The 14,208-nt window shown below is 27.6% G+C and overlaps 1 protein-coding gene and 1 long non-coding RNA gene across 2 annotated transcripts; one reads left to right on the top strand and one right to left on the bottom strand.

Annotated features, from left to right (window-relative positions):
• Positions 1-66: 66 nt before the first annotated feature.
• Positions 67-5,197, bottom strand: LOC101205419 (short-chain dehydrogenase TIC 32 B, chloroplastic). The gene is made up of 8 exons (XM_004138050.3): positions 4,880-5,197; positions 3,891-4,122; positions 3,399-3,478; positions 1,918-2,071; positions 997-1,075; positions 723-810; positions 551-597; positions 67-470 (listed from the first exon to the last, which is right to left on the bottom strand). The coding sequence occupies exons 1-8, from the start codon at positions 5,088-5,090 to the stop codon at positions 288-290; spliced, it is 1,074 nt and encodes a 357-aa protein (XP_004138098.3). The 5' UTR covers positions 5,091-5,197; the 3' UTR covers positions 67-287.
• LOC116403351 lies at positions 387-1,276 on the top strand. The gene is made up of 2 exons (XR_004216076.1): positions 387-836; positions 932-1,276. It is a non-coding gene; the product is annotated as an uncharacterized LOC116403351 (long non-coding RNA).
• Positions 5,198-14,208: the final 9,011 nt, after the last annotated feature.

Below are 14,208 nucleotides of genomic sequence, written 5' to 3'. Positions count from 1 at the left end.
TACATTCTTTAATTAGTAGGTTTTCAATCATTGTCTGCTTTGTTGCTCTTTTTGCAGGGAATTTCCTGAAAGCAAAATATTTTACACTGCCTATTGATATTATTTGACTTTACTGTAGGTTGAGTAATACATTATTTGAATAGGGCTGAAGGGGGAAGACTTTCTAGCCCCTGTATCTTTCAGGTATTCATTAAATTGACTTTCTATCTATATAACTGTTTAATGACAAACTTATGCTCATTACATCTAAACCTAGATTTTTTTACAAAATGTTGAATAATATTTGACTAGGAGGGAAGTTTGCTTAGTCGTCTATTGATTAAGTTGCGAGTTTGAGTCCATAACTTTTGTGCTTCTAACTCATCATTGGCTAAGGATGAGCAGTTAGTCTCGTTACAATCTGCGTAAAATTTTCCACTCTTTCCTTCTGTTTGCGAACTCAGTGCTACGTAGCATGTTGTTGATGCTCCCTGCATAGCCATTTTATGTATTTTGTGAGTTAAATCAATCATTAATGGTGTTGGGGGTTGCTTCTGATGATTAATCATACCTGACTTGTAGTTTTAAGTAACTTTGATGCCATAAAAAACAATGAATCTGCACAGGAAAGTTTGAGAAGTCAGTTGCCCTCTTGCTCGTGTTGAAGGGTGAATGCTTTACATTATTCATATGCATAAGAAACAAGTTAACAGTGAAGTTGCAGGAAATACTATAACATCTACCTGTGATAAAGCCCTTGTGAGCTCTAATGATGGCAGTTTTTACAATTCCTGGATGAACTGCATTTATGGTGACTCTGGCATTTCTTCCCTGCCACCCCACCAAAAAGACCTCGGGTGAGTCACTGAATTCTTTTCAATTTCTCATTTAATTGCTTATGTTTCTTAGAATTGTTAGCTAGCTGAGTATTTGAAGAATTTGATACTTTTAGGAATAAGGTTGAGGGTTCATTTTATTGAATAAGGAAGAATGCGAAATGATACTGGAAGACTCTACCTGAAGTTGCCTTGATAGTTCCTTAGCATGCAAGATATTGGCTAGTTTTGATTGAGCATATGCACGAGTGCCATTGTAACTGCAAATAAACCACGATTCTTCAATATTTCTTCCACCATGGCAGAGAGAGGATTAGGGGTATAGGTAGAGTGTACTATTATAGCTCATTTTATGTTTAGAACTCCAATTTTAGACCAATTTTAGACGTTGTTTTTAATTCTTATTAACTTACAATTAACTATAATATTATTAACCAATCATAAGTTGGCCTAGTCATAAATATGGAGGTATGACCTTGATACAAGACAAAGAGGTTGGTTCAACCTATGGTGGTCACCTACTTGTGATATGGTATCCTAATTGACACTCAAATATTATAGGGTTAGATAAGATATTCTGTGAGATTAATCGTAAGTTAACTCGAGTACTTACGAATAATCAAACTAAAATAGTTTGTACCTTGAACACACTTTCATGACTTATTAAACTACGTACATTGTGGACACCACAACCAAACAACCAATGAGATATCTTTTTAGACTAAACAACTTCACTCCTTGCCCTAAACATTATAGGATTGTTTGACTTGCAGACTTGTTAGGTAGGTATAAACAACTCAGTTTATGTTGTATTTTTTTAATACTTTTTAAGTAAATTCATCTTAGTATTTTTCAGTACTTTCTACATTTACTAAAGAACTTCATCTTTCCCTTTTTATCTCTAGTTTTCACATTTACCAAATAACTTCGTCTTAATCTACTTTTCACAATTATTGAGTAACTTTTGTTCCACACTCCGAACAAAAACTTATCACCTCCAACATATCAACCTTAGATTTATTAACTTATTAACTCCACTTGAGGGCACACGCTCTTACGTGGTTTTTTAGTGCAAGGAGGCTCTAAATATGATTGGCCATACCTGTTTGGGTTGAGCATTTGACGAAAGCTTAAACCATCTTTCTTCACCCAGCCATGAACCACCGATGAAACGTTGATAATCCTTCCTTCAATTCCTGTCTTGGCTGCTGTTTCTATCATTTTCTCTAACAGCCTCTCTGTTAGTAAATAATGTCCTGCAAAGAAGATGAACAAAAATCATTCAAATCATATATTATATAATTGCATTTGTAACCCTCAATGTTAATGATAGTCCAACCTTAAACTCTCAATATTGATGATAATTTTAACTCCAAAGCGTAGTTTTGATCTTTCACCTCACATATTGTAAAAAAGTTTAAGTTGGAATTAGCTTGAATGTAGTGTTACTTTTAGAAAAGTCATCAATTGAGTGTTTCATGCTAAACTGCAATAAATTGCTTTTGGAGCTATACATCTTTAAGATGGTAGATAGAAAATGTTATCTACTTGGAAACACTTCAACTCTTATAGGTTAAAATCTTAAAGTAACAAATAGCTATATTGTTTTTAAACCTTTAAAAAGTATATTAAGTTTATGAACTTTGTGTTCAATAAGTTATATTATTTAAATAAAAAATAAAATTAATTTTATAAGATAAAATTGAAATTGAAATTCATGTCTAAAGGAGCTTTATTTCAACTTTCATGTACAATATATATTATAGCAAAAATTCTTTATAAACTATAAATTAATCCTAGATTAATTTGAAAAATAAAAAAATATATATTTATAAATACAAATACAGTAAAATTTTTACTATCATCGCGTTGAAAGATAACGACTATTATATAATATAGATAGTAGTTCTTTTTGCTATATTTGAACACTTATAACTTAGTTTGAAAGCTACACGAGGGTGGACACGGGTCCCAGGTTTCACTTGTCTTTACATTGATTTGTGTTTGGTGCATATTTTCTCAAGTCGGGACCCACTGCCAGATACGCCACCATACATTGTTGGGTTCCCTAATATATCCTTTTACACCTGGTCGGTTTGTCTTTTCCTTTTCTTCTCCTTCTTTTTTTTTTTCTCTCTTCCAAAGGTAATTTCAATGGACTTAATTAATCCTATTCTATCACTTTTCAAGTGGTATTAACACTTTGTAATGTAATTATTTGTCAAACTTATACCATTAACCCATTCTAATTGATTTCGAAACCTAATTTCTGACTTTAAGAAGTTTATTTCTGTCTAAGATGTTTCGATATCATCTAAAACTTTAAGCAAATAAGTTAAAAGACAAATTTAATATTCTTGTATCTAAAGAAATTTAGATAAGAAAATTGGTCGGCTTTTATTTCTTATTCATCTTTTTTGTACTGACATATGGATTGAGATAACTCATTGTATGAAGACGTGGGTTGCTTCCAAATATTGGGTGTTAAGTAATATATATATATATATATATGTTCAAATAAACACTAAGCTAAAAAATTAATAATAATTAAGATAAATAGTGTAACAAAAGATGTAGACATACCCAAATAATTTGTTGCAAATGTCAACTCAACTTTGTCTTCAGAGAACTCCAAATTCTTGGAGAAGACTCCAGCATTATTTCTGCGTATAAAAATAAATAATATATATTAAAGGTTATTTTCAAACGAGGTAAAATCAACCAAAATATTTATAAATATAACCAAATTCCACACAATCTATTCGTAATTCGTGATAGATCACAGTTAGATCATTGCGGTTTATCACATATATTCTTCCATATTTTATTATAATTGTAAATATTTTCAACCGTTTTACTATTTAAAATAATTTATTGTATATTTTTTATTTTTTAAGTTATATATAGGGACATTTTCATATATAACAAAACAAAAAGTTTTAGATCTATGGATAGACATTTAATAGTGTATTATTGATAATTTAAAAAATTATAAATTTTACTGTATTTTTTAACGTATTTTTAACAGTTTTGTGATTTACATGCGTACACATGCAGAGAGAGAGAGAGAATTACATGAGAATGTTAAGTGGGAGTCCAAGAGAAAGAAACTGATTACAAAAGCTTTGGACAGAAGCCAATGAACTGAGATCGATTTCAAACACAATAATCTCAGCCTCAGGGCTTTCTTTTTGAATTGCTTCTTTAACTTGAGCTGCTTTTTTCAAGTCTCTTGCTGTCATCACTATTTTCACTCCTCTCTTTGCCAATACTCTTGCTGTTTCTGCCCCAATTCCTGATGTTGCCCCTTTTCAAATCAAAACTAAATAATTTACATATATAATTTGACTAAAATTTTCATTTATATATATATATATATATATTCTTTTGATGTGTGGCTGTTAAAAGCTGGTATATATACACACACAGGTGAGTGTTGAAACAAAATACAATCTGAAAAGTGACAAAATCATATCTCTGCTATTGATATGAGAGCCTCAAATGAAAGAACATAGTTATCATAAAAAAATAACAATAATAATAACAATCCCACTTCCTAAATCTTGAAAAAAAAAATAGGGTTTAATGGCAAATTTGAACCTTATTATATGAAAAAGTTAAAAGATTTAGCTCTGATAAAAAATTCATAAACAATCAAAACTTTATCAAACACTATAAAGCTATCTATGAGTTTTTGTTTATCTATCCAAAATTCTGCCTTTCATTTAGCAAATTTCCAACTAAAAAAATAGCCTTTCTGAACTAAAAAAAAAATCTCTTAAGAGAGAGAGAGACGTTGAATGCATGCAAAACCTTGAAAAACCCACTGAGAAACCTTCAAAAGCCAACCACAATTTATAATTCACCCAATTTAGCAGTATATATATATATATATTAATATGATTCTCCAAAACTTCAAAATCAGAAAAGGATTTTAAATTTCAAAACTTCAAGAATTACACATCACAGTAGAGTAAACTCATTAGAGACACTAATGAAAAGAAAAATAAGAAATCAAAATTAATTACAAGAATTAAATTAAATAAATGTAAACAAGAATTTACCAGTGATAATGGCAGTAAGTTGAGAAGTAGAAGAAGAAGAAGAAGAAGAAGAAGAAGAAGAAGAAGAAGAAGAAGAAGAAGGAAATAGAGAGACTTGTTCAGCAGTAGATTTGGAGCCATAGCCACTGGGGCCTGGAATTCCTGCTAAGTATCTAAGAGTATCCTTCATAAGTTTTCCCAAACTTAGAATAATGGAAACTGAAAATACCATTTTCAACAATAAAATCCTTTTTTGCTTTTTATAAGAAAAGAAAACCCATTCCAATGGTCACCCATTCACTCAAAAATGCCTCTATGTGTTGTATTGTGTATTGCCCATTACAACATTAATATTAATAACAATTTAGAAAAGAGGAGGAGGAAAAAGGAAAAAGGAAAAAGAGAAAAAGTGAAAAAGAGGGAATTTTTCAGGTAGGTTGATGACCACTCTATCAAGGTGGGTTGCTCACAACTGTCCAATTGATGTTGTCAATGTCAGAGTATCATCAACCCACGCAGCTCTTTCTCTTCTTATCATTCATCCTCGACAATCTCTTTACATATACATCGTCCAAACATGTCTAGAATTGCCGTTATACATATTATCTTCATTGATTATTTGACACGTCATTGAATGATTTGTTGATTTATTATTTATTGTATGGATCTCACGCAATAATTCTTATCATCTACTTAGTTGAATGACAATAAACGAAAACAGTAGGGGATTTGATTTTTTTTTAAGATATGGCATATTTTTTTGTTTATTTCAAAAGTAATGCACTTTAGAAGAACGTGCAAGTTTTTTTTGTTAATATCGGGTGAGATCGACCACTAAGATTTTCCTAAAACATTAAAAAATTTCACGTTATCAATTGTTTTGAGTTTTCTCGATCTAGATTTTACCATTTTTCATATATTCTCCAATCTTATTTATTTTTTATCTTATGAAAAAGAGCATTTTTAAAAACAACAAAATAAATTAAAAAATTTACAAGCTATAGCAAAATAAATTAAAATATTTACAAACTATAACAAAATTTTGGATTCTATCGATGATAATGTTCTATCACTATAGCATATCAATTACTATCAATGATAGAATTTACTATAGGTTGTAAATATTTTGTAAAATTTGCTATTATTTAAAATTTTCTTTTAAAAAATATTAAACATTCACAAATCTTCTACTAAATATTAACTAATTTTTGCTATTTTTGTCATATGCAAAAACTCAAAACAATAGATAAGTTGGAAAACTTTAATATTTTAGAAATTTACAATAGTCGACCTTGCCCAAGATTGACTGAAAAAAATCAGTTTTACGAGTTTTAAAAAATATGCTATTTTTTAAAATGAAAACCAAAAGTGTGCTATTTTTGTCATTTTCGATAAATGTGTGGAACATCCATTTAATTAATTTATAAACGTTGGGAAAGAAAAATGAATGAAAGAATTGGTTAAGTAGTAATGATTGAAGAAGTCAAATGATTCGGATAATGTTAATTAGTGTGATGATGTTAGGAGGAATTAATGTGAAATGTAATGAAGAGATGAGCACCGTCCGATTGTTTGTCTTTATTAATTAATTTGAACTTTGAATATTTTGTATGATAATTTTAGATATCATGATTGCTGCCTGTCCTCATTGGATGTGTATCCACGTTGATTTGTGGTTAAGACTCACGAGTGGAGTGGCCCTTCGTATGTCAAACCCAAATATAGCATCAAAAAATAATAACTTAATTTTAAAAAAAAAATGAAAGGAAAAATAAAATAAAATGAAAAGTATATACTTTGGGTGAAATTAAGAAAAGAGATCATTATATTGTCAATTGATTGTTTCTCAAGTAATTTCTCCCATTTTCAAATTAAATTAGCCAACCACTTTTCAATTATGCTCAATTTTTGTTTGGTTCTTTATATATATATTTAATTTTTTTTGTTTTTATTTTGCTATTTATTAATTCATGATTTTGAAAAAATTACTAGTGAATAATTTAGATTATCCATATTTAAAAAAATGAATTTTTAAAAATAACGAACTTTACAAGATATCTACAACCTAAATTGATAGTGATTGATATGTTATAGTAATAGAAAACTATCGACAATAGAATTCAAAATTTTATTATAGTTTGTAAATATTTTAATTTATTTTGCTATTTTTAAAAATGTCCCTAAAATTACATTGTTTATCTATCTTAATTTATATTTCAATCAATTGAAGGTCACATTGACTATATATATATATATATATATATAAGTAAGATTATTAAAAACATTATTAAAAATAAAATTAAAATATTTACTATGTCACTTCTCTATTAATAATAAAATATTTACAAGTTATAATAAAATTTTAGATTCTATCAATAACAAACATTTGATAGACATTGATATCATTTTATCAGTGGTATTGTTAGACAGTGATAGAATTAAAAAAAATTGTTATAGCCTGTAAATATTTTAATTTATTTTGCTACTTTAAAAAATACTTTAAAATTTAATAAGTACCAAATGAATAATATAGTTTATATGCATAATAAAGTTTAATGAAAAATTAGAAGAAAAAATTATTTAAAGTGAAAAAAAAATTGTATCTATTCAAATTGCATCGAGCATAACTCGATTAGTTAAAACGTTAATTATCTTGATTACAAAGTAAAAAATTCGAATCTTAATCATCATTTCGTATTGTCAAACTCAAGAAAGCGTATAGAACAATCGTTTCCATATAGCTTATCTAGGTTAAGTTTGAGAGTTTCAATCTTCCACGTTAAACATAAAAAATAAAAAATAAAACACACCAAAAGTGGAAGACTGAGAAGAAACTTTATCAACAAGGGTTGGAGAAAAAAAAAACAATCCAATTAACTCATTTTCCAAAACTTATTTAATTTGACGAGGCACATTAATTAGGGTTAGCTAGCTATCAATATTATTACAAATTTAATTTGATATCAACACTAATAATACTTTAATTACCATTCTTTTCTATACATATGTTGATGGTGACATAATTTAAAAGCTGATGAGACGATCTTAGCATTTCAATATAATATATAGTTTTTTTCCCCTTATCTTATATATATATATATATATATATATATATATATATATATATATATATATATATATATATATTCTCCAACATGCATGCGAACACTTTAGGTGTGAAACCAAACTGATTTCCCACACGAGTGCATCTAGAAACCTACTAATGACTATATATATATTATTACAAATTATTTTCATATTCTAAGAAAATAATTAATATAATATATATATATATATATAATATATATATATATATATATATATAATATATTATTTGAAGAAAAAAGAAAAGAAGAAGAAGAAGAAGAAGAATTAATTATATATAATATTGAGATGAGATTTTGATCAGGTGGTGATGAGTAAAAAGGTGGCATTATAATTAATACATTACACAAATGGAGACAAGAATGCTTTTGCTGCATGCGACTTTTGTCGTCCCTTAGAAAATGAAAAAAGAAAAGAAAAGAAAAGAAAAGAAAAGAAAAGAAAAGAAAAGAAAGGGTCAATTTTCTCATCCTTATATGCTTTGAGAAATGATGGGAAATGTTGTAACTTTGAGAGACCAACAACCCTAGCACTTGAGCTTGACTACTTAACAATGGTGATGCCAAAAACTGATTTCAGCTATACCTAATTTCATAAAACTTGCCCACACCCCCATGGATTCTGGCCCCATTCTGTTTCCCAACTTCCATACATTCATCCTCTCTCTTTCTCATTTTAACCTCTCTCTCTCTCTATATATATAGAAAAATAAATTTCTTTTGTTTCTCTAAATTTGGTATCTTTCGATAGGTGTAGCGGTGATATAATATTAAATATAATTTAAGAAAAAAAATTTAGGTGTAGTTGTGTTGATACCTAATGAAAAATTCCCCTTATCATATAGTCGTAGATCAAAATTTTAAAACCGTCATTTCAAATGTGGCTCAACTAAGCATATACATTCTTAAGTAAGAAATGTTCAAATTTCTTAACGTTGTTGAAGTAGAGAAAAATAAAAATAAAAATTTAGACTTGAATTTTCTAATTCGTTATCATGTCAGTTTTCACCACTAATTTACCCCAAAACTCAAAAGGGTATAGATTCGAGAATAAGTAAAAAAATTTCTAATTAATACCCATGTTAATTTCATCGTTAATTGAATTTACCTCAAATAAGTAGGCCACAAAATTACCAACAACTTTAAACAATACAAAAAACCTATAAAGATCAACACATAGATATATGTTAGCTACGATCACGGGATAGAGAGAGAACAACGACGATTCTAGGTTAGATAGTTTACATTACAATTTACATAGTGCAGTTCTTTAAACCATGATAAGGGCATAATTTTAAATAACTCGGGGACATTGTTCTCAAATTTCCACCAACAAGACTTTTATATTAGGTTATTATTCGTAGTGCCACGTAGCAAATTAAGAGACGTTTCAACTAGAAGAATAGAGGAAGATAATTTTTAGTTTGGTATATGGTTGAAAGAACCTTCTCCACAAGTGTTATTTGTCTAGTGAGTTGTGTGTTGTTATATATTATCTCTTACACTTTCACAATTTGATGTGATATCTCACTTTCACATTTCACATGCACGAGGGAATATTATTTTTGTGTTTGGGCTCCAACTAATTTGGTGCGTTTTTCTTTTCCAAATTTCTGCCATGCGCACAAAAAAATGTGCAAAAAGTAAAATGGGATTTAATTGATTTTGGGGTATACCCACTTTGTATATATATTTTTGGCTTTGGGTAGACATTAAATTATGTACCATCCATTAATTCTTATGTATATGCTTCTTGGATACAAAAGCTCATCATTTCTCATCATCACTATTCCAATATCAAAGAAAAACACAAACAAAAACAAATCTAAGAGACTAAGAAAATCAATTCTTATCATTTCAAATTTTGTGTGTGGTTCAAGTTTGTCTTATATTATTACTTTTGGTTGTTGTTGGTATATATCGTAGATAACGCTCGTGCACTCTCATTTCGTTTAGGTACATGTCTTCCTTTAGTTAGATAATTATCATTGTGTTTTTAATTAAATCTATAAAATGTTCTTCACGTCAAGAAAATTGAACTTCGAAGAGATAAAAGAATATAGTTAAATGAGAAAAGAAGAAAGAAAAATTGTTATAGCAAAAAAAAATTAATGAACTTTTAGGGAGTTTGATGAATTTTGCTATATTGTAAATAATTTTAATGTTTTGCTAAATTTAAAGATAGAAAATGATCAAAAATAGCAAATTTAACAAAATATTTACCACATACCAAAATTTTCAGATTTGATCGATATAATTTAAAATTTTGCGTAAATATTTTAATTTATTTTGCTATTTTAAAAAATACTCCCTTAAAAATATTCCTCTTAGAAACTACTTTTTCGAAACTTACTTTTTTAAAAAAAATTTAAAACTTGTTTAAAAAATTGTATAGAAAAATATGTCCACCATTGTTACAAATGAATGGTTAAAAAATTTAATAAATAAAAAAAACAATATAGATAATAATACAATTTAAAATATTTATCAAACATAACAAAATTTCCATCACTTATATAAATGGTTATAATCTAAAATTTTGGTTATATTTTATAAATACTTTCCATCATTCAATTCTAATTCTAAATATCTGTGATTGAAAATCTTACAAAAGAAAAGAAAAAGAATGGGAAAATTAAATTACACCATTTTAGTTTTTAGTTAACATTTTTGATTGTAATAATCATTCTAACTTGAAAGTAATTAAATAGGGATTTTGGTCCTACAATTAATAAATAAATTATAATAAATGTTTGACATTGTTTCTTAAGAGTTAATGTCAGTTGGTGATGACAGTTATAATTCTCCAAAGTTATAATTAATTAACCACAAATTAATTAATGGAAGTTAACAATTCAAACATTTTAAAGTTATATTCATCAGATGATTGATTTTTCTTTTGGAGTTTTAATGGCATCCAATCCAACAATAAATGATGGCTTCAAATGGTGGGAACAAAAGAGAAAGGTCCAATTGCATTCACTTAATTAAGTACTTCCACTTAATTATGCACCATAATAACACACATTATTACTTGATTATATACATAATATCTCTCAAACCCAATTAGCCACTCTCAAACAAACACATAGAAAAAAAAAACAATTCTATTTCTTTCTTGTAGTTTTTCTTTTCAACAAATTACAAAAATCATCCATGAAGTTAGGGGTGAGCATCGACATTCGAAAAACTGATCCGAACGATCGAAGTTGATCAAACTGACACCTGATGGTCAATTTTATTAAAAATACAGTTGATAGTCGGTTTAATTAAAATGTTTCAAAAAAACAACCTGCTAAACATCGTCGTTAGTTTTTCTTAATATAAACTGATTATATTGGTTTTCGACAATTCTAGTAATTACAACTATCGTAGTCATAGCTCATAGGTGATTTTTTTTTTCTCTCTTTGTAAAAATGACTTTTCTTAAGTCAATGGAAACAACATTTATGACCACCCAAAAAAGAAAAGAAAAAGGTGAAAGCAGTTCATAACATCATTTCCTAAACACTACTTAGTTTCCTTCTTCCTCTAACCTTTTTAACTTTGTCTTGTAGAGTTAATTATAAGTTATACTAAATGTGGATGCCCCTAATCATAACTCTCCTAACGATAATTCTAAAGCTTATGAGTGTCTTATGAATATGCAAATCTCCTTCTTAGTTTGATGGTTCTATCAACTAATTTTAACATATTTTATACACATATACTATATTAAAAAAATATAGAATATTTGACAAATCAAGTATAATTAATTTTGTCTTTTAGTGGTTTTGTTCTATAGAATGTAAATAGTTTGTCGATTTTTCTATTTCGAAAATACTCCTACAATATATTCACTTTTTGAAAAGAAATTTTGTTTATCTTTATTTTCTTACCACATGACTAAAATATTTTTTAAGTAAAATAGTCGAATTCTTAACCAAACTTTAAAAATAAAATTTTTTAAACTTTCTTTCTTTTCAAATTTAGTTTTCGTTCTTTAAACATTGAAAAAAAAGTAAATAACAAAAGAAACAAAATTTGGATATGGAAGTGATGTTTAATTACAGAGTTTAGTTTTTTTCTTTTACAAATATGACAAAATGTCATAATCTATATGTAATAGATCACACGACGTAAGAGTGTTACTGTTAGTTAAGATGGATCGTTAATGTTTTGATATATATAAAGTAATTATTTAGGTAATGATGTGTAATTTGTAGTAATTGAGAGGGAAATGGTGAAATACGAGAGACATGTAGACAACAACCAATCCCACCATTCTCTCTGCCTTGTCTTCTCTTCTTCCCTTTGACGTTTGACAAAATTTCTAAACACTTTTTAAGACTTAATCATCTTCTTCATATATATCTTTCTTCTCACACACACCAACTCCTCTCTTCCTTTCACACATTATTTGATGAATTCTCAAAAAAGACGACTAATCTAACCCAGGTAACACGTATTATAAAAACGAGTTAATTAGAAATCGATATTTTAAAAAAAAATATTTGAATGCATATCGAATAATACCTATCTTGAATATTAGATGTTTAAAATTATATAAACCAAAATTGAACAGAACTTCGTAGTATATGAATCAAAATATATGTTATGACAAAAAAAAAATTATTAAAAAGTTAAGAATTGTAACTGTAAATTTAGCGTGATTAAAAGAAAATTCAAGTTTTTAAAGAAAATAAACTTCGAAATTAAAAGATGCCTTCTTAAAAGACATATTATTAGTTACTATCACAACTCCGACGAGAAAAATTAGAAATTGAACTTCTTCCTAAATCTTCAAATAAGAGTAAACAAAAAGAAAAATAAAACCAAAACATGGTGAACCGATAACATGTTAACCTGTATACGTAATACTCCAGGACGACAACATTCTCCTGCATTCTCTGCGACGACCTAACAACATCATTTTTACTTGTCTTAAAGGCTTATTGAGTGAAAGACGTCCCCATAAACCAACACAAGTCCTCTTTCGGCATGCTTTATCCTTGCTCACATGCATTCTATAAAAATTTCCAAGATGTCATCCAACATATAATTATTTCAAGATAAGCGCACTCTCAACTTTAAAGTTTATATTAATTGAGCCACTAAAAAGAAAAGTGCATGTACATTGTTGGTATAGTTATTAACTTTTAATTCTTTTAACCCTTTCTTAACCTTATTTCATGTCCTTAAAATCACTTTCATTCATATGTGATATCAAATCTTTCATATATCTCTCCTAAATTCAAGCCGTTATAGTAAATAAATAAATGAAAAAATATATATTGATACCACCCTTTTTTTCACTTGTTATCCACAAGATTTTTGAAAAAAAGTTTATATTTTCCCTAAGAGATAATGATATAGTTTGAAAATAAAAATTAAAGAACAATAATAATGATAATTAAATTGACTGAGTTGAGTGCTTTTAGCCCACACGTGCTACTTGCCAATCGTGGGAAACCACGTAGGCCCACACGTAGGACCCGAGCCAATCACGGGCCCGAATGGGGACAAAGCAAAAGCCAATGTATGCCTTTCATGACTCATCTAACGTGTAGATTATTATTAATAATATCATAGTCTATGCGGATATCAATTATTATTATTATTAATAATCCATTATTATCATCATTCTTATTATTATTTTATTTTTATAAAATATGTAGACTTTTAATTACACTATTTTAATCTTTCTTAGATATCTACGTTCTTAGATTTTAGATTAGATTAAAAGTTGTTTGTGTTTACGTATGAACATATCAAAACAAAAAGTGGTTTTAATTTAAAATTACAAAAATAAAAAGAAAAGAAAAGAAAAAGGTTTTAATTAATATATAAAATAGAAAAATGAATAAATGGTGTTATTCTTAAACTTAACATACTCCCTCCTTGCCGACATTAAATTAAATCGAATCAATACACTAACTATGTGTTGTTATTATTATTTCTTTTTTCCATTGAATATAATGAAATAATGTTTGGGATTAAAATATTTATAATTAAAAAGGTGAAAGAATTGCTTTGGGAATTCATTAAAGTGAAGAAACTTTTTGTTATTTGGTGGTATCCAATTTTCCAACAAAGTATTAATTTTATCTTTTCTAATTATTCCATTCAAAAGTTAATTTTCATAAAATTATTTTTTAGGTATACTTTAAAATTGATTTAGTTTATTGTAAATTTAGTCTTTATAGTTGTTTTATTATGTTCCTTTTACATTTTGTAGAAAACATATTCAGGTATTTTTTTTTTTTT

Source organism: Cucumis sativus, chromosome 1, assembly GCF_000004075.3.
Source record: "Cucumis sativus cultivar 9930 chromosome 1, Cucumber_9930_V3, whole genome shotgun sequence".
NCBI lineage: Eukaryota > Viridiplantae > Streptophyta > Magnoliopsida > Cucurbitales > Cucurbitaceae > Cucumis > Cucumis sativus.
The sequence above is the reverse complement of the archived record's forward strand: the minus strand, read 5'-3'. Positions and strand labels throughout refer to the sequence as shown.